Source organism: Leucoraja erinacea, chromosome 2 (genome assembly GCF_028641065.1).
Source record: "Leucoraja erinacea ecotype New England chromosome 2, Leri_hhj_1, whole genome shotgun sequence".
In the NCBI taxonomy this organism is placed as follows: domain Eukaryota; kingdom Metazoa; phylum Chordata; class Chondrichthyes; order Rajiformes; family Rajidae; genus Leucoraja; species Leucoraja erinaceus.
Window position 1 is genome coordinate 108,801,958 of NC_073378.1, and position 24,848 is coordinate 108,826,805.

General features: G+C 41.8%; 1 protein-coding gene across 2 annotated transcripts in view; it reads right to left on the reverse strand.

Annotated features, from left to right (window-relative positions):
• Positions 1–24,848, reverse strand: part of sema5a (sema domain, seven thrombospondin repeats (type 1 and type 1-like), transmembrane domain (TM) and short cytoplasmic domain, (semaphorin) 5A) — a 187,318-nt gene that overhangs the window by 95,795 nt on the left and 66,675 nt on the right. For both annotated transcript variants that reach the window (XM_055663021.1, XM_055663013.1), the window contains 3 exons: positions 16,320–16,536; positions 9,162–9,261; positions 7,197–7,242 (listed from right to left, as the gene is read on the reverse strand). In XM_055663021.1, coding sequence (XP_055518996.1) covers positions 7,197–7,242; positions 9,162–9,261; positions 16,320–16,473 — 300 coding nt within the window. In that variant the 5' untranslated portion in view covers positions 16,474–16,536. The remainder of the gene's footprint in view (positions 1–7,196; positions 7,243–9,161; positions 9,262–16,319; positions 16,537–24,848) is intronic.

Sequence of the window (24,848 nt, forward strand, 5' to 3'; positions counted from 1 at the left end):
TTAGCTGCAGTATGCTTGAAGTCCACCAACTCAAAGCAGTCATGAAGCATCTTATCTGTTTCCTAGGACCAGCACTACACGCCTTCTCACTGGATCATCCCGTTTCAGTTTCCGCTTCTAAGCAAGGACTAGAAGCATTGTCAAGTCATCAGATTTAGCAAAGTGGGGTCAGGGAATGGAGCGGTATGCATTTTTGATGGTTATGTAGGGAAATATTTAAGTAAGGTTAAATGTAGTGATTACTATACTAAAATAAAACAATGTCAAGCTCAGTGATTAAGTAATACACCCAACCATACAAGGTATGCTAAATTTCTGTGGCTAGCACCAAATGGCCCAGTACCCATTTGACTGGTAACGCACAAATATAGCATTAAAAGTCCTGAGATGGTTATAGATGTTATTCTTCATGCATTGTGTTAATGTCTTCATTTGAAGAGCAAATTGGAACAAGCACTGCAGGGTGAAAAAAACTTTTAAAAACACCACCATTCAGTGACATTCCCTGCTAGAAGAAATTGAATCATACACACAGCATGGAAACAGACCCGTCAACCCAACTTGCCCACGCCCAACAACATGCCCCATCTGCACTAGCCCCATCTGCCTGTGTATGCCCCATACTTTTCTAAACCTGTCCAAATCCAAGAAGCTGTCCAAATACATTTTAAATGTTGTGACAGTACCTGCCTCAACTATCTCCTCTGGCAGCTTGCTCCATCTACCTATCGCCAAATTGTGTAAAAAAAAATTGCCTCTCGGGTTCCTATTGTCTTTTCCCCGGCACCTTAAGAATATGTCTTGATTTCTTGATCTTGATTCCACCACTTTGATAAAAGACTTGGTGCACTTACCCTATCTAATCGCCTCATGATCTTATACACCTTTATAAGATCACCACTCATCCTCCTGTATTCTAAGGAAGGAAATCCTAGCTTGCTCAACCTCTCCCCTCAGGCCCTCGAACCCTGGCAACATCTCTGAAAGGATCTTTAAATGGGCGTAACATTGCACTCATTTACCGATTTACATACAGTGTGGGAGAATTGTAGTTATCCCAGACAACTACTACTTAAAAGGAGGGGAGAAGTTAACTTGCAGTTCCAAGATGGAACTTTTTTTTCTTCATTTGAGGTTATCATTCCTAGTAGGAATAATGATTACAGGGGAAGGCAATTCACTACTGAAGATTAGCACTATCTTTAAACAATCATTTACATTGAAAGCACAGATAATTCACACTTTGCAGAGGAGGAACAGAAATGCTAAGAATACATTGAAAATGGCTGCAAGGCTTACAAAATAAAAGTCAACATACATTTTTTGTGAATAATTTTATTGAAATAATTAAGAATACATCAACTGCAAATCTTTTTGCTGAATCATTTCTGCACTGGAGTTTAGTCTAAATCGGACAAAGCAGATTTACTGCAGCAACTGTGCATGGGGTCTTATGAAAACATTGCTGGATTGTATATGGCTTGTGGTATAATGTATTCTGAACAAATTGAAATGGCAGGACTCCAGTGACTGCTAGAAGTGGCTAACCTGTGGACTCAGCAGCTGTTTGAATTACTGAATATGAATAAAGTAATTGGCAGCAGAAAGTGCCTTTCCATAACATGCTGACAGTTCACTTGCAGCTATACAATACCACAGATATACAGCAATATTTCTCAAGTTGAAACCAATAATTTCAGGTTTCAGTATTTGTCTGGCAATGTAAAGCTTCTGGTGAACAACCTCTTTCTCTTCAAATCATACTGTATTTCATTCTCAAGATATTATACATTAGAAGCGAAGGTATGACTTTGACAAAGCATCACAGACCAACAACTACAGTGTCAACGATTACTGACAGGATAGTCAAAATAGAGCCAACATCTTACATCAGTTTTTTTATTGTCTCCTTTCCAAACCTACTCCCTTTATGACGTTTGTGTAGTTTGGGTTTCAAGTCAATCTCTTTGTTGGACAATTACAAAAAAACGATCAAATTAATTACAACCAAAAGTACATCTGAATAGATACAACTGCAACTGCACAATTATATGTCACTTATTGTCAAATACACTACTTAATATTCCTTAATTACACTACTGTAATATTCCTTACATATAATGACTGTTATTTGGAACCATCAGAAATTGGTGCATTTCTTATTTTACTACATTTGAAATGCCATTTTGATATAAATAAGCAAGGGAGTAAAACTTTGGTTAAGATGGTAATCAAATTTCCTTCATTCATTCCTCCACCCATCAATCCAGATGATCACATCTGAATTAATTCAGGCAACAACTGTATTAATTAATAACAAAGATCAGTGCACTTGCATGGACGATTTCTAACTTCTAGGCCCATCTAATGTATGGTGTAATTAATTTTGCCATTGGAACTGCAGTAGTCCTGCATTGAAAGTAACAAGTTGTCCCTATAGGAAAGACTTGTTAGTTTTGTTGTAGCAGCATCCAAAATGCAACATAAATAATTGCTAAATAGAAATAGTAATTCATTTCAATTTCAATCTTCTCAGCATGTTATAGGCTCACTCTATAAACATTTGTTTACACTATTAATATCACACAGCACAATGATAATCCCACTCCAAGAATAGAATTTAACTTCATTTTTCATGCAAATCTCTCTACCAACAACTCAAGTGAGTAAACAGTTCTTGGGTCACAACTTTGATTCGAGCAAATATTAAACCTTCCAAAACCCTCTGAAAATAGTACACCAACTGCCTATCAGATTTAATTAATTTGTGGAAATTGCATATCCTTGGCAAGGCCGCATTTTTTGCCCATTCCTAACTACCTTTGAACTGAGCAACTAGCTATGCCCTTTCAGAGGGCATTTAAGAATAATCAATATACTGGACATTTTGCTCACCAAATATTGACAACTGATGATTGGCCCGTTATCAGCATTAAAGCTGAAGCAGTTTGGATAACTAGATCAATATTTAAGGAATAATTATGCATTTTTTGTAAAAACATATTGCTTTAAATCAGAAGTATTTTCCCTAGATTTCTCCTCTCCACCACTTGTTTAAAATGAGAAAACACAACAATGGAAACAGAGGGAGTTGCATTTATTATTTAAGGAATAATGTAAATTAATTATGGTAATATTTGATTTTGCTTTTAAACTACATTATAGTTACCTGATTTTTAAATGGAAGCTTATGCTTGAGGCCCTGTCCCACTTACATGTCCTTGGCACACAAAGTCATGCGACCTCGTTCAGGAGCACGTTGCATCGCACGGGCATCGTGGGGCCGGTCCCACTGAGAAGCGTGGAGGGGTATGGAGTTGTGCGCGGTATCGCGCGGTGATCCGAACTTTTGTAGTGAACACAATCTTCGCGCACCACCGGCCTGTCGCGTAACTGACGGCCAAAGTGGGACAGGCCCAAGACCCTGGCGCGACACAACGTCTCACCTCCAACAGCAGCAGAAGCAGGCAAACAATCGCCGAGCTTGGCCTGGGGCTCACGGCCGTTGCGGTTCGTATCGGCCCCCACTCCTCCTACCAGAGCGGGGCCAAGAAAATTGAAGATAGACACAAAATGCTGGAGTAACGCAGCGGGACCGGCAGCATCGTTGGAGAGAAGGAATGGGTGACGTTTTGGGTCAAGACCCTTCTTTCAGACTGAAGAAGAGTCTCGATCCGAAACATCATCCATTCCTTCTCTCCAGAGATGCTGCCGGTCCCACTGAGTTACTCCAGCATTTTGTGTCCGTCTTCAAATGACGTCACGCGCTCCAGACGGCTGTGCGGGTGCATGATGACACGCGCGACTCTCGCGGGACCGTCGCGCCTCAACGCGACCACGAGGTCGCGTAATTAGCGTGCCTAGGACACGTAAGTGGGACAGGGGCTTTACAATCCAGATGACAGGATCATGGAGTTAGTCAGAGACAAGCACTACGCCAACAGGTCATTCATCCCACCACATCCACACCCAGCAGTGGGCACTCATCTGAGACTGACCCCATTCCTCCCCACACCTCTCCCCACTCTCCCTCTCCTCCCCCCCCCCCCCCCCCCCCCCCCCGCCTCTCTCTCTCCCCCCCCCCCCCCCCCCCATCCTACCACAACTGGAGAGCATTCCTGAACAACTGTCTACCTCATTAGTCATCCTCAGACTATCTTTGATCAGTGTGAATGGCTCGATTGTAATCATATATTGTATTTCCACAACAAAAGCTTTTCACTGTACCTTGGTACACGTGACAATAAACTAAAACTGAAAGTGCATATGAGAATAAAACATCAGTGATAAGCGACCCTTCTTTGGAGAGGCAGGGCAAGAGGGATCTCAAAATTGCCTTAATAAGAATGAAGCTAACATTTCTGGCAATTCCAAGGGTGCTTTGGCACACATTCGGGAATCTAATTATCTATTCTTTTAATTATTACTTTCCTGATTCTTGGAGAACAATGTGGCTCAGTTCCGCTGTAAAGTTCAGCACTGTAGGATTTTGCTGCTTCTGTATTAAAATGATCTTGAGGCCCTAATTTATTTCTAGACACCACTTTTCCCAACTTGGGAATCTCTTACCTCAGCCAGTGAGGACAATTAAACAACTAAAATGGCAATATAATGATTTTAACTGCTCTGTTCTTGCTGGCATGACAACGTTAAACTCACCTTTCAAGATCCAGATTGTTTTGAAGGTTTGCTTGAATGCAGTGACCTCACATACTATTTTTCTGTCCAGGGACCCCAACAGCCCGTTCAGGTGAGGCAGAGGTTCACTTACACCTCCAACATCATCTATAGTGTTCACTGTTCCAGGTGCGGACTCCTATATATCAGCAAGAGCAAGTGCAGACTGGGCGATCATTTCACTGAGCACCTTTGTTCATTCCGCCGTGGCCTACACGATTTCCCAGTTGCCAAACACTTTAATTCCCCTTCCCATTCCTATACTGACCTTTATGTCCCGGGCCTCCTCCATTGTAAGAGTAAGACCAAATGCAAATTGGAGAAACAGCGCCTCATATTTTGCTTGGGCAGCTTACGACACAGTGTTATGAAGGTGGGAGATTGCAACATTCACGCGGTCCACCCTGTTTCGACAAATGCTATCAACGTGGCGTGCACAAACAGAAGATCAAACAGAACAAGTTGTCTGACAACTTCATGCTGTGCACGCCACATGCAACAAGAAGAAGAGCGGGATGAATATTGATTTCTCCAACTTCAAGTAACCCTTGCATCCCCTCTCTCTCCATCCCTCCCCCACCCTAGTTGGCATACTAGTTTCACTCTCGTCCTGGTGAGTTTCACTGTCTGTATAATATGTTATCACCCAACCCACAGCCAACAATGGACCAATGGGCTCCTCTTTCCTTGATCATCATTGCTTTTTGCATATCTTTCATTCATTTGTTCTATTTACCTTCTATATCTCTCGTTTCCCCTTCCCCTGAACCTCAGACTGAAGAATGATTTAGACAGTAAAATGTAATCTATTCCTTTTCTCCATAGATGCTGCCCGACCCGCTAAGCACCTCCACCTTTTTGTGTTTCCCTTCACATTCCATCGAATCCCCGAAAGTAGATGAGTATACAGCTGATACAAAACTCTTACTATCAGTCTGGTTCGGATTCATTCATACATGTGATGGCGAGGAGTTTGGATATCAGCAATCAACTGGTCTTGTGTCAGAAGCAGTGGTGGGTGCAGAAGTAAACAGAATACCTGGCAGTGCTTTCCTTTCAGTGACTTCCTCAGAATCACCAAAGTTCCATTCTCCTGCTCCTTTAACTATTCATCTCGGGACTTTTAAGAATTCCATAGTTGTTAAGTTGAAATAAAATAACTGAGCTTTTGTGCAATAAGTCGCCCATGGAAAATTATTCCACAGTGTCAAATATTGATTTATGTGAGCTAAAAAAAAGAAATAGATATCGTGAAATAAAATAAGCTCTATTAAACAACACCACATGTTACAAATTGATTTCCTTGCTGGCTTTGTTTGTAGGAAATGAGCATTTGCCTACTTTTTTTTGCCTAGGAGTATTTTATATTTTGTTGTATTCAGTCTTACATACAAGAATGGTCCCAAGTTTAATTTGGTTTGTGTTCACTCATCCCAAAAACATATTTTCTTCATGTACATCATTCTGGTTTGTGGTCATGAGGGGGGAAAAAAAGAAATTTAGTGTATTTTCCTTCATTTTTTAAATAAATGCTTTCATCAAGGTGGCAATTGATATAATAATGATATATTACTACATAATAATGGTGTATATAATGCAACCATTGGATTGGAATGATTACTTTCTGCAATTCTGTCTGTACTGGCTGACCTTAGTAAAGGAATGAATGGGGAATAAACCCTGCAGCCTATTGGATAGGTGCTTCCCTTCCCATTAACCACGATAAACATTGTTGCTGATGCAGCACAACTGCTTAAGTCACAAATATTTAAAATCATGAAAACATGGATAGAAAAATAGCATTGCTATTGCAATTGAAAATACTAAAGCCATGCTAACTTATTCCATGGCAGTGATGAGGAATTATTATTATTTTTTTTTTAAAAGAAGACCAATAATCTTGAAATCCTCTACCCCTGAGAGGTGTAGAGACCAAACCATTAAATGCATTCAAGCCCAAGACAGATTTTTTGGTCCAAAGTGGAATCAAGAATTAATGGACAAACTGACAGAAAAATTGGAGCCAATGTCAAATCGGACAAAATTGGTGGTTGATAGCCTGCAACGGATGGGCCAAATGGCTTGCTTCTCTGCTATATCTCTGTATGACTACAAATCTTATTGAATCCTGGAGTAGGCTCATGGGTCTGTATAGGCTACTACCTCCCCTTTGTTCTGGCACAATTAGATGCAATTGAGATCATTCACACAGTTTCTACCAAACATAAAGATAGCACAATCTCTTTATGGCAAATTTGTCTCACAGCAACAAGACAGAAAAGCCGTACTTAAGTTAGAAAAGCCGTACTTAAGATACAACATCCATGTTAAACAAACATTGCGATCCTAACATATTTGAAGTAATATGGCAATGTAAGCAATACTTTTGGAAATCAGAATCAGGAAGCAGATGCTAATCTTTGAAACTTGAAAATTGGTTTATAATGCCGGATATCGATTTACTTTCACAGCAAAAAAAGTATTTTTTGTTGGAACAAGTAGAAAATGAATTCACTCACCTGGATTAAAGTCAGATCCTCCTGTTTTAGTCTGAAGAGGTCATTCCTGAAAGAAAAATAATTTATGTGACTCTAACCCCTTATGAAGTCCAATGTGATTAAAACATTTTCTACAACACAGATACCAATTTATACCAGCTCCAAAGAAATGTGTTGCAGGCACCATAAGCAAGGGTTACAAAGAAGTCCCCAATAGTTGAACATTAAAGCACAATCATAATTTTACACCAAGTTGCTTCTATCATTAGCACAATGTGTTACACCCTTGTCCGGCTTATGTCCATATGAACATCCATTTGGGAGACTGGCAGGATGGGTTTGCCTGCTACTGGGAAACTGTAGGCATCTCCTTCCGGGTGGAAAATCTGCATGTACAATATCATTATAGCTTGCATAGAAATATGAAAGGGTGAGTTAAATGACATGGTTAAACTATAATGTAATTGAAATATGTTGCCTTTCTGACTTGCACACTGTTCAAGTCATGAACTGTTCTCATTACAAACTGTTCTCAGGTGCAGAATCCTGTCGTAGCCTCTGGGGAAAGCCTGTAAATTAAATGAATCTAATTTTTCGAGCTTCTTATCGCAATTATAAACTTTCAGTTTTGGAGTCCGTGTTTACACATTTCATTATGTTACTATCCATTCTTTATAATATTTTGATTAAGCCGCATTTGGAGGACTGTGTGCAGATCTAGCACCATAACAGCAAGGATGTGGAGGCTTTGGTAAGGGTGCAGAAGAGGTTTACCAGAATGCTGCCTGTTGGGCAGAAGATAAAAGTTGTAAAGCAATGTTGGACAAATTGGACAGTTTTCTCTGGTGCCTCGGAAGCTAATGGATCAGTGAAGCTCGGATCGACCATAAGAAAATTTTCACTAGGATGGAAATGTCAAAAATTAGGGGGCTTGGCTTTAGAGGGAGGAAAGGGTGGTAGGTGCCTGGAATGCTCGGCATGGGGTGGTGGTGATATAATGGTGCCAGCATCATTGGATGTTTGATTGTTTTAAGCCTCATTCACATCATCTCTTAATTATTTGACATTGGATTGAAGCAGCTGCACAAAACTGAAATATATTAATTATATGTCATTAGAACTCTGCCTTTATGTAACTTTAATTAATATATTCTTCATAATGTTTTTTGTGTAATGTAATTATGGATCCTGCATTACAATGTTAATAATGTTGCAGAAAATCTAATAAAACATTTTATGGTTACACAATTTTTCCAAATAATTTTGGAAAGACATTGTGTCCTTTAAAGTTTTGACCAATACTGCTGCTAAAATGGGCGTTTGCAGCATGACATATTGTGAAGTAAAACACAAAACGCTGGAGCAACTCAGTGGGTCAGGCAGCATCTGTGGAGGGAATGGATGGATGGTGTTTGGGATTGGAATTGTTCTTCACGCTGGAGAGGTAATGTTTTGGGTGCGAACCCTTTGTCATTTTGTGAGGCAATTAGTCAGAGAACAAACAGGCATGAATTGACATTAGCAGCTTTGGGCAATTTGGAACATGTCTTAAGGCTGCTCCCAAAGTTGTACAAATCCTCCAAGTTGTTTGCATAATAAACTATATATCAAGAATGTGCATGAGCACATGTCTGCAGGCAAATTAATGCACAGCAAGGCCCGTCAGGTTGTTATATTATATCTTCCATTTAAGAGACTTGATGCCATTAGTGGAAAATTACTTTTAAACAGCAATGGATTCTCCAAAGAAGAATAATCAATTCCAAACCTTTTACAGCGCAGATCATCCTTTTTTACAACATCTTAAAAGGTAATCAAGACTGAACAGAGTAGACGAGAGCAGTCAAGTAAATAAGGCAAAGCTGATTATACTGGTGATTGAAAAAAGTAGTCATTCAAGTTGGAACATTGCAATGCATATAAAAATCACAACTTCCAAAAAACATCAAGGGCCACAAATAAATAGGAAAGAGAAATGTTCCTTACTTTGCACCGACGATTAGCTCTTTTTGAGTGGGGTCAAAGGTCATCTGAGAGTAGTCTATTACATTTGCAGCTTTAAATGTGTGTAGCCAAGGCGCAATGTCTAAGAAAAAAAGAGTAGAAAAACCTGTAACCTGGCTAGTAACAAATTTCATAGGTAGTGATCAATAGACTTGTGTCAATATCTGTAATTGGAATGCAGTGAGCGGGATTAACTAAATCTGACATATAGGCCCTTGCAAAACACACCTCATCATTAAATGTGTCAGAATTATGCCATCAGTTTATTTCAATCTGTCACGGAGGCATTTGTCTTGACAGAATGACAGCAACATTATCACCCAAATGCCACCTCCAAGAAGCCCCTCGGGACTAAATTAAAGCACAGTGGAATAGATAAAAGAAAACTTCCAGATTAAGAAACAATGAACTGCAGATGCTGGTTAATACACAAAACTACACAAAGTGCTGGAATAACTTGGCAGGTCAGGCAGCATCAGCTTTCCAAAAAACTGACACAGTTAGGTGTTTTTTTTCTGAGTCTCATCAGTTTGTAATCACTCTCAAAATCTTATTTTCTTCCCCCCTCTTTTTGGCAACTTTTTCATATTTTCACTATCCTTTTGATGTTATTAGTTGCACTTCAGGCCCAGGCCTGGGTTCCTGAGTGTCCAGTGCGTAAAGGAGTGGAACCTCTTAGGTTTCTCTTGGGCCTGGCGAAAGTAGACGGGTGGTAAATCTGAGGAATTCATTACCACAGACGGCTATGGAGGCCAAGTCATGGGGTGTTTTAAAGCAGAGGTGGACAGATTCTTGATTAGTAAGGGTGTCAATGGTTATGGGGAGAAGACAAGAGAATGTGATTGAGAGGAAAAGATTGATCAGCCATGGCAGATTAGATTTGATGGGCTGAATAGCCTAATTCTGCTCCTATGACTTATGAAATAGCTACTTACATGTCCCAGCAGTATGACGACTATCTATCCCACCTGCCTAGTTGCAGGACAGAATAGAATAGTTTCTTTATTGTCATTGTAACATGAACCATGTACAACGAAATTTTAAAATGTCAGCCAGTCAGTGCACCATTCAAACATTTCTAAAAGCTAACGATACATACAAGATAAAATATTAAAAGATAAACAACTAAAATAAATATCATGAAAATAGCACGCATAAACACCCAACCCTCCATCCTTCTGTCGATTTCACAGTGTACCACAGTCCCTTAGTATGTCTCGCCCCTGCGTTCCTTGGCGGCTACATTTAGTGCTTTTATAGCAGTGGGGTAAAAACTGTTTTTTAGTCTGTTCGTCCTTGTCCAGGGAGAGGATTCAGCATCTGCTGGTGCCTCAAAGGCTTTGGGGACCAGTTGCCCCGACATGCTTCACAGCCAAAATAATCTTATTTTGATATTGTACTGCTTTTGCACAAATTAAACTTACTTCAAATGCATTCAAAAAAACTATCCAATTACACATTTCATGGGGAGGTCTAACACTGGAAAGAGTAAAAATGTTCATATATTTTCTCAAAAACTGGAAAAGTAGTATCATAATTGAATACAGGATATAGCAGAAGAGTAGTTTTTAAAAAGTGAGATATTGGAAGAACTTTAAGTGTTTGCTGTTCAAAGAAAGAGGAAAAAAGGGAACTTGATCAAGCTTCCATCAATCTTTCAACCATGGGGATCTGGCTGACAGGATCAAGTTAACAAAACAAAAGGCAAAGCTACTCTAAACCTTTAGTGCATGATCTTCACAGCAGAAACCAGTCATTCAGAGAGCACACTAACCCTAGATACTTCATTCAGTTGACATGAACATAACATTAAAAGGGCTACTTTTGCAGGATCTTAAAGGGCTTGTCCATCTAACGCGACTTTTCAACGACTGTCCACCCACTCTTCAGGTGCATTCAACAATGAAAATTAAAAGCAACAATATCTGATTTGCTATATTATTTTTATTCACAGTAACACTAAAATTGAATTAATGTCTTAATAACAACCCTGATCCAAAACGTCACCTATCCATGCTGTCCACAGATGCTGCCTGACCCGCCGAGTTAATCCAGCACTTTGTGACTTTTTTTGTTATCTAGCCTCTGCAGTTCCTTGTGTCTACACCTTAATGTCACTAATGTTGCCCCAGTTGTGATCAGATAAATGGGCAGAAATCAAGGACTCAGTTGCTTCCTTAACGTACTCTACAACTTACCAGAATTAAACTTTTTTTGTTTAAGAAGATACTGCAGATGCTGGAAAATCGAAGGTAGGCAAAAATGCTGGAGAAACTCAGCAGTTGAGGCAGCATCTATGGAGCGAAGGAAATAGGCAACGTTTCGGGTCGGGTCTGAAGAAGGGTCTCGACCCGAAACGTTGCCTATTTCCTTCGTTCCATAGATGCTGCCTCATCTGCTGAGTTTCTCCAGCACTTTTGTCTACCCAGGAGGATAAAACTAATTGTTTAAGGTATTGAAGTGACCCATAATTATTTGACACAAAATATGACAAATGAGGAATTCACAGTATATTTGTTGTAAAAGAATGTTCAAATGAAAGATGTTAACCCTATTTTATAAGATGCAAGTAGATTGCTTCGTTTTTTGAGAAGTACTCAGCCCAAATGCTCTGCTTGTGTCATAGGTCAATTATCTGGGTAGTGATGTCCTGAAACAACGCTCAAGGGTCTGAGGTTCAAATCAATTATATTCACTCGGATTATTGATCCTGCTGAAGAAATAAACTTCTCTTGCCAACTCTGGCTTGAAGGGACGTGTGGGGTGAAAGGGGAATGAAATTCAGCATTTTCTTTCCTGATCTGTTCTGTGACCTCTGCTGAAAGTTATTTTGGGTCAGATCAGACTGGACTGGACTGGACTGGATAGTAGTGAATAATTTGGCACTATCAAGCCTCTGTTGCATTGATGGATTGTCTGTAAAATGTTTATCTTGCAATATTGCTCGTCATGACTTGAAATATTAACTATTTCTCACTCCACAAATATAGCTTGACCAGCTGAACATTTCCTGCATTTTCCATTTTATTTCAGGTTTTATGACACCATTCCCTCAAAACCATTCTATTTATAGGGATAACTCTCAAACTATCTGAGTGTTGATCAATTACATCAATGGCCATCTGCAACTTCAAAACTGGCTTCATATGGAAAATCCCTTGGTCTTTCTTAGCATCCAAACGTCTGCATTCCTCCTGGCTGCTGCTGATCTCAAACCTCAGTTTGCTGTTTGCTGCTGTGTTATAGAGGCCACTCAAGCTCCTTATATAAGGAAAGAAAACTTCAACCACTTTACTGAACTGCAGGCTTCCCCAAAATGCAAACATTCAGAAATTGCACTCAGAGCCTTACAAAGAGCCCTCGGGTAAACATCTGGAATACACTTGGCTGTACACAAGGAGAGCCCGAGAGCACCATTCTTCACAACCTGTCCAGATCCCTTTTGACTCTGGAAGCATTGCATCAGCCACCTACCGCCATTGCAATGTGATAAAATAGGCCAAAGTCAGCATGTTGTTGTGAAGGGAAGATTTTGCCTGACACATCTGTTGGAAGCAGGGAGTTTGTGGAAGGACTTGGACAGGTTGGGAGAATGGGAAAATAAGTGGCAGATGAAATACAGCACAGTAAAGTATACAGTCATGCAGTTTGGTTGCAGGAATAGAGGTGTAGACTATTTTCTAAATCGGGAGAAGATTCAGAAATCGGAGGCGCAAAGGGACGTGGGAGTGCAGATGCATGATTCCCAAAAGGTTAATTTGCAAGTTGAATCAATAGTAAAGGCAGCAAATACAATGTTAGCATTTATTTTGAGAGCCCTAGAATATAAAAACAGGAATGTAATGCTGAGGCTTAAAAGGGCACTGGTCAGAGGACATTTGGAGTATTGTGAGCAGTTTTGGGCCCTATTTCAGAAGAGGGAAGTGCTGGCGTTGGAAAGGGTCCATAAGCAATTACAATCCAGAGGATGATTGGCTTAATGCATGATACGCGTTTGAGGACTTTGGGCCGGTACACACTGGTGTTTAGAAGGACGAGGGGGGTCCTCAATGAAAGTTACCAAAATTGAAAGGCCTTTATAGAGGATATGTCCAGGACCGAGGGCAAAGCCTCAAAATAAAAGGATGTATCTTTAGAAAGATAGGAGGAATTTCTTTAGTCAGAATTCATTGCCAAAGACGGCTGCGGAGACCAAGTCAATGGGCACATTCTTGTAGGTTAATTGGCTTTGGTTAAAATATTGTAAAACGGAGATTGGCACATTCTTGATTAGCATAGTTTATGGGGAGAAAGCAGGAGAATGGGATTGAGAGGGAAAGATAGATCAGCCATGATTGAATGGCGGAGTAGACCCGATGGGCTGTGTTGCCTAATTCTGCTCCGATTACTTATGAACATCCATTAATTTAGTAGTACTGCCCCCATGCCAACTGTCAGAGTGCTTTATCTGTTGTGGTATATTCCTTTAAGATTTGGCTGCCCAACCACAGGTGTAGGGCTAAATGCCAACAGCAATGGGAATCTTGAGAAAACCATGCTGAACCAGACAATATCAGGAACAGTGTTCAAGAAGGAACTGCAGATGCTGGAAAATCGAAGGTACACAAAATGCTGGAGAAACTCAGCGGGTGCAGCAGCATCTATGGAGCGAAGGAAATAGGCAACGTTTCGGGCCGAAACCCTTCTTCAGAGCACAGGGTCACACATAGAAATTCAATAATGGTCTCTTAACAATACCACAATTGAACTTTTTGTTCTTTATCCAAACTTTATAATCAAAGAGAGAAAAACAATTAAATGAAATAATGGAATTGGATATTACAATTAAAAAAAAAAAAAATCTGAGGTCATTTCCTAACAGAAGAAAATGACCCAAGGGGCTTCACAGAAATGTAAAAAAGATATTTCTCAAAGCAATGGCACACTGTAGTAACAGAACAACAGAGCAATAGTTAATAAGGCACGGCCACCAAGGGTTGGATGAGTAAGAGGAGAGTGTCCTAGAATATAAAAACAGGAATGTAATGCTGAGGCTTAAAAGGGCACTGGTCAGAGGACATTTGAGGAGTCATCAGAGGTTGACTAATGCTGAAGTGTTGAGCAAGAAGTCACAAATGGCAGGTAGGTACAGGAGCAGTCTTCTCCATTATTCAGTCATAGCACCAATCGGATCAATGACTTAACTGAAATCTACTCTTGCTTAACTAAAATCTCTCGGCCTCAGATTTGACTCTCAACTGACTTCAAAAATAGCCACCAGGTTGAGGTCATGAGAGAATGCCGCTCTTTTAGGATTGGACCTTGTTGCTTTAGGTATCTTCCTCAGATGAAGCGGGCGTTGTCTATCACCTACTAAATCGCTTAATTGAACACTTCAATTGGATTACCCATTATATTCTTCAATAGTAAGGAGAATACAAACCTGATCAATCCAATACTCAAAACAAGATGGGTTTTACTTCCCAGGAATGAATTTTTAATTTCAGAATTGGAGGGTTAATCATCAACATAGCAAAGGGAGAGAAAGAAAAGGGGAGTCAAAAAGACAAAGAATAGAAATAAAATCTGTAAATTAAATTTTGTTCACACAACTGGAACTGGGACAAGTGTCCTTGAACATTTCATCCATTCTCTCAGAATTTCACATGTGGCATTTCCAAGGAAGCACATTAAATATAGAATTTAGCTAAAAGTGAACCGTACAAGAACATTTTAATTATGGGACAATTCTCTCCATCTGTCTCCTACATAATGAACTGCTACCATGTGCCTTTTCATTCATTTCAAAGTAAATTAAATATTTGGAGAGCTTTGGAGTGGCTGTAGGCCCACAGTTCAAAACATTAATTTAGATTTAGCTCTTAGGGCTAAGGGCATCAAGGGATATGGGGGGGGAAAAGCCGGAACGGGGTACTGATTTTGGATGATCAGCCATGATCATTTGGATGGCAGTGCTGGCTCGAAGGACCGAATGGCCTACTCCTGCACCTATTTTCTATGTTTCTATGACACAGATTGGCAATCTTACTGCAAAAAATGAATGGAAAAGCAGAACGGAGAGGTATTTCTTGTTTCAGAGATGTTCATGTGATATGGGAACTTTAGTGCATTGTGGAGAAGTTCAATTGCATGGTATGTGAAAGAACATTTTCTTTTACAAACGGGCTTAGCAGTAGAGCTACTGCCTTACAGCACCAGAGGCCAGAGTTCGATCCTGACTACGGGTGCTTGTCTGTATAGAGTTTGTACGTTCTCCCCGTGACCTGCATGGGTTTTCTCAGAGATCTTCGGTTTCCTCCCACACTCCAATGACGTAAAAGTTTGTAGGATGTTTGTAAAATTGTAGGTGTAAATGTAAAATTGTCCCTAGTGTATGTAGGGTAGTGTTAATGTGCGGGGATTACTGGTCAGTGCAGATTCAGTGGGCCGAAGGGCCTGTTTCCATGCCGTATTTCTAAACTAAACTAAACTCCTGTTCCCAGGTTTTCTAACCACTCAGAAAAGTCAACGGCATACTCAGGGCATTCCCAGCCTCATCACAGGCCTTGATCCTCCTCCCTATCTCCACCCAACCACATAATTGGCCCCAATCCATTTTCCTATCTCCACACAAACCTAGCATGCGTCCCAATACTTTTCCTTTCCTCATCTCTCCAATACCCAACCAAAGCCACAGACGTTAATCATTCTATTTACCCAAAACACAAATGTACCAAACTTGATATTTACCTTTCCACAGCTCACATTCAAACAACAAGGATCCCTATTGGCCTTAGGTCACAAACCATCCAAATCCCCTAACTCTGCCTTGGTTCTGAAGCGTGGGCTTTACAAGAGAACTTTACAACAAAGGCATCCTGTGTAACACCATCTACTGGAGCCATCAGGGTGAAGTAGAATTGTCAAATGAATAGAGAGAAGATGGCCCAGAAATTCAACCCCGGCCATTTTTTTGTGACAATTCCTGTTTAGAGCTCATATTCAGAGAGCTACTGCTCGGACGTCTTAAATGATAGTCTCTTTCCCTACAATTCTTTAAGGTCGACAACGAGCAAAGGGTAGACGGCAGACATGAAAAGAACCACTTCAGTAAAACAGTATTCGTCATTTGCTCTCCCTTTCATTGCATTGTGCACTAACCTCTATGAGTTACAAGAGGGTGCTCTGCTCGTTGACAGTCCAGATGATCCACTGAAGCAGATGGCCCACCACTCCAAACTCCTCCAATCACCTCAAAGAGAGCCTGAAAGCCAACCAGAAGTGTCCAGATCCAATTGCTCTTGACTGGAGCCATGGCATGCCTGGCAATGGTCTTTCCCAACTCACTTTACTCCTTTCCTGGGTGCATTGGATAGCCCTGTAACAAAATGTAAACAATAGTCGGGCTCAAATTATTTTGCATACAAACAGTTTTATATGTATAAAGTTTAATGTCAGATTCGGAACAATTAAACTATATTTGTCATCATTAGTACAGTATGACCTCCAATCTTCAGTCTGGAATTGAATACAGAAGTTGGGACATTACATCACAGTTGTATAAGACGTTAATAAAGCAGCACTTGGAATACTGTGTTCAGTTTTGGTTAGCCTGCTATAGGAAAGATTGATTAAGCTGGAGTGCAGAAAAGATTTATGAGGATATTGCCAAGTCTCAAGGGCCTGAGCGACACGGAGAAATTGGGCAGGCTAGGACTTTATTCCTCAACGCAGAAACTGAGGAGCAATCTTATAGAGTATATATGATCGATATCTTATAGACAGAGTTTTTTTTTCCAGGATAGGGAAACAAGAACCTGAAGGCACAGGTTTCAGATGAGAGGGAAAAGGTCATACATCACAGGATCAGAATTCAGCCATTTGGTCCATTGAGTCTGCTCTGTAATTCAATCATGACTGGTCTATCTTTTCTTCTCAATCCCATTCTCCTGCCCTCTCCCCATAATCTTTGACATCCTTTCTAATCAAGAGCCTGTCAATCTCCGCTTTAAAAATACCCAAATGGCTTGGCCTCCACAGCCATCTGTGGCAATTAATTCTAAAGATTCACCACACTCTGGCTAAAGTAATTCATCCTTATCTCCTTTCTGAAGGTACGTCCTTTTATTCTGAGGCTGTGCTCCCTGGTCCTAGACTTTCCCAATAGTGGAAATATCCAGGCTATTCACTATTCAGTAAGTTTCAATGAGATCCCTTCTAAACTCCATTGAATACAGGCCCAGAGCCCTCAAATGGTCATCATGCATGAACCCAATCATCTGGGATCATTCTGGTAAACCTCCTCTGAACAGTCTCCAATGCCAGCACGTCGCTCCTCAGATATGCAGCTCAAAACTGCTCACAATACTGCAAATGCAGTCTGACCAGCACTTTATAAAACCACATCCGTGTTTTTATATTCTAGTTCTTTTGAAATGACTGCTAACATTGCATTTGCCTTCCTTACTGCCAATTCAACCTGCAAATTAACCTGTGTAAGAAGGAACTGCAGATGCTGGTTTAAACCGAAGATAGACACAAAAAGCTGGAGTAACACAGCGGGCATGCTTCAGACTGAAGAAGGGTCTCGACCTGAAATGCCACCCATTCCTTCTCTCCAGAAATGCTGCCTGGCCCGCTGAGTTACTCCAGCTTTTTGTGTCTATCTGCAAGTTAACCTTTTAGGAATCTTGCACCAGAACTCCCAAGTCCCTTTGCACCTTTGATTTCCAAATTCTCTCCCCATTTAGAAAATAGTCTATGCCTTTATTATTCCTAAATCTTTTTCCACACAGTTAGAAATATAAAACAAGCTACTATAGTTGAGGCACATACAGTAACAATATTTAAAATACACTTGTCAGGTATATGGATAGAAAAAGTTTAGATGAAGATGTTCTAGGTGCAGGCAAATGGAATTAGCTTGGATGGGGCATCTGGGTCATAGATGAGTTCAGCCGAAGACCCGTTTTTGAGCTTTGGGACTTCATGGCTCCAATAGTTTTGAAACTACACTGAAATGGAGATCAAAAAGGAATGGTCGTGCATGATTATATATGGATTAAAATCAGTGGAACCAATGGTTGATTACAGACTATGGTTATTGCATTCCTTTGTTCCCCCCCCCCCCCCCCCCCCCCCCCCCCCCCCCCCCCCCCCCACCTCATCAACTTCAACTTCAAGCTGCCCTGGGCAAGTAGCATACGTAATCAAGGCATTATCCTGGTATTTCTCCCCTTTCCAATAAGGCAGAAGATACACAAGCTATGGATCTCTCATATGACAAGGATATAGTCACGATCTCCCTGTAACCCATGCACTTCTTTACCCTCAGTAACTAGAATACTATATTTTGCACTTTGCCTCTTTTCTCTTTTGCACTACCTATTATTCATATGTTTCACATGATTAGCCTGAATGGCATGCAAAGAAAAAAATCACCTTATCTTGATCTTTTTCTTCTTGCCGTGTAGCTACACTTCTCAAAACCACTGCATAACACTGGCTCTACCATATCTTGATAATAATACACTGATACCTTCAAGGCTTTTGATAAGCAATCACACTGAAAATAATGACAAGGGTTGCAACACGGAGGAAAGGTTCCAATTAGTTGAACCAACAGCAAGCTGGCTGCAAAGCAGAAATAAACATACACACTGGCAAGCGGTATTGAATGTTGCTCTCCAGCAATTTACCTGGTTACTATTGTTGCTCTCCAGGAACCATACCTGGTTACAATTTTCATTAATAATGTGAACAGGAAAAATAACTATATTTTGGTCAATAAAAAAAATTGGGAGGTGCAGCTAACACACATGATGAATGTAACAAAATACAACATGTTATTAAACCTGTAGGATGATTTTTCAATATCATAACAATTTGGCAGGAAGAACAATCAGATCAGGTATAGCTTTGACAATAATATCGTAAAATGAGGATGATAAGGGATCGGGAATATGAAATTACCAATCATAGCTAGTCCTCATAAAAAAAAGAGCCGAGACATTTCCCCCATTCTGCCTGTGTTTTATGACTCAAAGTAGGGATGCAGATTTATAAACCAAACTGTAAACAAGTATTAGAAGGTAAACTGGATCAGTCCATGAAAGAGAACAGAATGAAACGGTATACTAAACTGTAAGATGAAGAGGAGAAAAAAGAGATCCTCATGGGGCATTGCAGCCTGCTTCAGTCAAATGGCCCATTCCAATGCTACATGATGGAATATGAAGCAATGCGAACAATTGCTCAGAAACATTTCTGCTCTCTCTCTGACTCACAGATAAGAGATAATTGCTACAGATTTGTATTAATACTCCAGGCCACCTGCGTACTGTTTCAAATCACAAGAAATCTAAAACCTCTTTTCTTCCACACATAGCCTACAAAATGTGCAAGATATTTCGGCAAATCAATTATGAATGTGCAAGAATAACATTTCTTTTCCCTCAGGCAATACATTGCATAGACTTATCAAAGGTCACTCAATGCAAAGCAGTGGAGTATAAAATGTATTGTCCAGATTGATGGCCATTAAACATCTGCTGCTTGCAGTTAATGATGGTAATCATGCTTTTAAAGAATGCTTGTTTACAAATATGCACAATAGACTCTAATGCCTTCTGCACAAGACTTGCGCATTGAGAATCGTTGGATGGACAACACCAGCAGTGATGATTTAACAGTTTGCTTACCGGCCCTTTCACATGTATATAGTTGCAGCAAAATAACAATGATTTCATCACCAGATCTAGACTTGCTATTTAATCAGTGGAGAGCTCCACGCTTTCTAAACTCTCCGAGTTGAAACTAGTTAACCTACATCTGTTATTTTGTTTGTGACACGCATCAATCCCAGCCAGATTGTGCACCCAGTCAGACTACTCTTAGAATTAGGGGGGGGGGGGGGGGGGGGGGAGGGGGGGGGAGTATTATCTTTAACTGGAAACAAAGGAATGTAATAACCATAGTCTGTAATCAACCATTGGTTCCACTGATTTTAATCCATATATAATCATGCACGACCATTCCTTTTTGATCTCCAAACATGGTGGAGGACAGTGAAGGGAAGGGAAGCATTGGTGGAAAGATTATGGGGTAGGAGAGGTAAATATTATGGCAAAGATGGCAAATCAGGATATAAGAAATGAATTAGAAGGCTGGAGTTTGGCTCGTGACATGACAGGACAGTGGTGATGTTCGAGGAAGTGAAAAAGGAGAGGTTGAAGTACATGGCCAATGGAGTCATTAGAATGATGGCAAGTTAATCACAAAAGAGACGGGAGGACTGGGTATGGTCAAGACAAATGAGAAGAAATAGAAAATTATCTCAAGGAATATCAATGCAAACTTGAAGAATCTTTACCTGCCGGATCTCTGGCAGCACAGCAAGCAGAGGCAGATAATAATGCCCCGGTCTTTTAGACGACCCGTTTCAGCATTTGATGTGCATCATTAGTCCTTCACATATTTATGATATAAAGTTGCATGAATTGGATTCTGGCGCTGTGCCCATGGCAGCCAGCCAACAGTCGCTTGTCTCTTCCCTTTTTTTAAAAACATGTAATTCCTATTTATTTTGTATTTTTTTGGTTAGTTTGTTTTTCGCACCATGTTGTGGTGGAGAAAACGTTTTATCTCTTTCCTCATCGGGGAGATACTTTTTCACCATATCTCTGTCTATGCACTGCAGCTGCAACAACAAGGAGCTGGCAGTCTCTGTGTTGTCTACACCAGGGATCGACTGCTGGAGTTCCGACTGCCGCGACTGGCTTGCTTCACCAGGGCTACATCAGAAATCCCCAAGGAACTGAGAAAGAAATACAGGGGATGCCGGTTGGGGGAGAAAAGGAGGTACAAGACATACTTGCCTTCCATCACAATGGGGAATGTGAGATCGATGGCTAACAACATGAACATCCCAAGCATTCTCCCAGAAGATCGACACAGGACCACGTGGGAGCGACCTTTTATAGGTCCCCAAAACCCGAAGGGCCGAACCACATAGGGGTGGTCTCTTTACAGTCCAATAACAGATATCGATTAACACAGTACATGATAGACATTTCCCTTACCCAATAATACAGTAACCAATACATTGTATTCAAACGGAGCTTCTGGAAGGAAGCTGCACTGGTGAGGACTCAGAGGTAGTACCGTGAGAGCAGTGTGATGTGTTTCACGGAGACATGGCTCCATAAGGACATTCCCGAGTCTAACCAGAGTGTGGATGGCTTGTCGACCGTTCAGGCGGACAGGGATTGCAGAGAGAGTGGCAAGTGTAAAGGTGGGGGACTTGCTATTCTCGTGAACAAGTGGTGCAATCCTGGTCACATCACAGTTAAGGAGCGTGTGTGTGTCACCTGGACATTGAGCTGATGGCTGTGGGTCTCCATCCATACTATTGTAGATAGCTCATTCTAAGCTTCCCCCCGGTCTAATTTCAGTCAATAAGATACTGAGTCAAGCACCTGCGCATCTAAACTTTATTTTGTAAAAACACAATAACAGTTTCTCACTACTATACATAGCCACCACGGGTTCGATCATTGTACCTGCCTGGCCAGGTCTTTCTAGTCTTGTGCAAGCAGAGACACTTCAAAAGGTCACGCAGTCCCAAGCGTTCTCCCAGAAGATCGACACAGGACCACGTGGGAGCGGCCTTTTATAGCTCCCCAAAACCTGAGGGGCCGAACCACATGGGGGTGGTCTCACTACAGTCCAATAACAGATATCGATTAACACAGTACATGATAGACATTTCCCTTACCCAATAATACAGTAACCAATGCATTGTATTCAAACTGAGCTTCTGGAAGGAAGAAAACATAGCAACATTTGCCCAGATATTCAAGAAACCCAGACAAGGCTCAACACTTAACCCAATCAACATCTAGCAAAGTAAAGCTTTGCAACAATATTTACAATGTGTATGTCTGGTTTGCATTCACCCAATCCGTTTCATGCAATTTACACCTAATTGTAAGAATCTGCAGATGTTCCATTCTTTCCCTGCAACTCTTATCTAGGCTCCACACAAGCTGGCACCATCCTGCAGCTTGTCCCAGTTCTGCAGAAGGCACATTTAAATTGACCTTTACTCAATTTTAGTGTCCTGGCATCTCCACTTTGGCCAGAATTAACACTATGTGCCTCGGGAATTCTCACATCCCGGTGTGGTGGCCGTCTACATTCCTCCGTTCCCCAACCCATTGCGCGCAAATGACATCATCCACAGTCACCACGAGACTCCAGATACAACACTCGAGTGCTTTCATCACAATCTCGGGGGATTTCAACCACATGGCTTGGGACGCTACCCTACCCACTTTTACTCAGTTTGTTGACCGTCCCACCAGGGACATGAACACATTGGACCTGCTGTATGCTCCATAGCCCTTCTGCCACTGGGAAGATCTGAACACAATCTGGTTCATCTTATACCCAGGTATAAGCCAATGGTCGAGAGGCTGTCTGTGACCACAAGGTCAATGAGGAGGTGGTCACAGGAGGCCTGTGATGCTCTACAGGGCTGTTTGAGGTTAGACTGTGACACACTTTGTAGTCACCATGGAGAGGACATTGATGGACTCGCAGACTGTTACATACATTTTTGTGTGGATAACATATAGTATGGCTGGAGAACAGAGGAGACTGTGCACTGTTTCCCCAACAACAGGTTACCAGATCACTGCAATTGTGGGCTGTATCACTGAAGGGAGGGAAGCTGAATACACAGGTGCAGTCAACAACTTTGTTGGGTGGTGTGTGCTGAAACACCTGCAGCTCAACACTGACAAGATGAACAAGTTAAGGGCCTGTCCCATGAGCATGCGACTCCATGCGGCAAGCGCGACATAACGTGGTCGCTTGAGCGGTACGGCCTCGCGGGGCCGGTCCCACTTCGATCGCCGGAGCCATATGGAGTTGTGCAGAGCTGGTCCCGACATCGTGCAGGACTCTGAAAAACTGACCCTGTTCAAAAATTCCGCGCGGCAACGACCTGCCGGCCCGCAGCCACCTCGACGTGTAGGCACCGCCTCGACGGGCGCGTGCAGCTTCTCCATGCCGTACGCGTCTTGACACCGTACGCAGCATCTTGACGCCGTACGTCATGCACGAACTTCCCGCAAACTTCACATCACTCACTCGACCCCCGCTCCCGGTTTGGTCGCACTCGCCGCATGCAGGCGCATGCTGGTGGGACCAGCCCTGTACGGGGATCACTCGACCTCCAGTTTACCAAGGAGTTTACCTGGACAGTAAACTGGACTGGTCCAGGAACGCTGAGGCACTGTATAAGAAGGGACAGAACCACCTACACTTTCTGAGAAGGCTCCGCTCTTACAATGGCTGATGTTCTATCAACCGGTAGGAAGGAATTGCGGATGTTGGTCTGAAGAAGGGTCTCGACCCGAAACGTCACCCATTCCTTCTCTCCAGAGATGCCTCTTCTCCCACTGAGTTACTCCAGCATTTTATGTCATCTTCTATCAATTGGTGGTGGCCAGTACCATCTTCTTTGCTATTGTGTGCTGGGGTACTGGGGTCACAGGGCACAGATGCCCAACAGAATTAACAAGTTCATCAGGAAGATTTATTCCGTCCTGGGGGTGGAATTGGATTCACTGGAGGTGGTCTTGGAGGGGAGGAGGCAGAGCATCTTGTACAATACAGCTCACCCACTCCATGACACAGTTTAACCTGAGGAGCACCTTCAGCAACAGACTGGTTCCACCAAGATGATGCACAGAACGCCACAGGAGATCATTTTCCCCTGTGTGCAATTTCTCCCCCTTCTTTTGTGGCGTTAGACCAACTACACTTCCACCTCCACCTCCCCCTCCCCAATCTTTGCACATCAGAAAATGAGATGATATCAAGAACAAAATCAAAGATGAATTGACCATAAATAAAAGTAAAAATAGGGAATACTAAATCATAGAAGCAGCAGCAAGATCTTTAAAGTTTTTGATTTATCTTGAATATAGAAAATCTTCAGATTTTTGTGTCAAGAGCACTCATCAAATAAATGATTTCCTAATTCTTCACACACATGGTATTGTCTTTCTTCTCATCTTAATTATTTATTTCTACTTCTTTGTCCCATCTGTTACGTTCTGAATTTTGTTTTAATTCTGTACAATATACAGCATAATTAATTAGGTTATTCTCAGCTACAGCTCCTTCCAATTGTTGCTTTTATATATTACATGAGAGATAGACATTTAACAATGTAAGTTTTTGTTGTGGTGTTTGGTTTTTAAATTCACTTTTTGGTTTATCTGACTACATATACAAGAATGCAAGCTTACACTGCAGGAACTGCTGACGCCCTCCCGCGAGTGGCCCTGGGCTGCGAGTTGATGTCCCCTCCTGGCCGCAAGCTGCCCCCCCCCCCCCCCGCGAGCTGCCCCCTCCCGCGAGCTGCTGACCCTCCTCCTCCTCCCCCCCCCCCCTCTCCTTCCTCCACCCTCTCCTCCTCCCCTTCCCCTCCTCATCTTCTCTCTCTCTCCCCCTCCCCTCCTCCTCCTCTCCCCTCCCACCGCCTCTCCATTCCCCCCCAACCACTCCCATCCCCCCCCCCCCAAACCCCTCCCTTCCCTCCCATTCCCCCCAAACCTTCCCTCTACCCCTACCTTCCCCCCACCTCCAGACGCTCTAACGGTAACATTTTAACATATT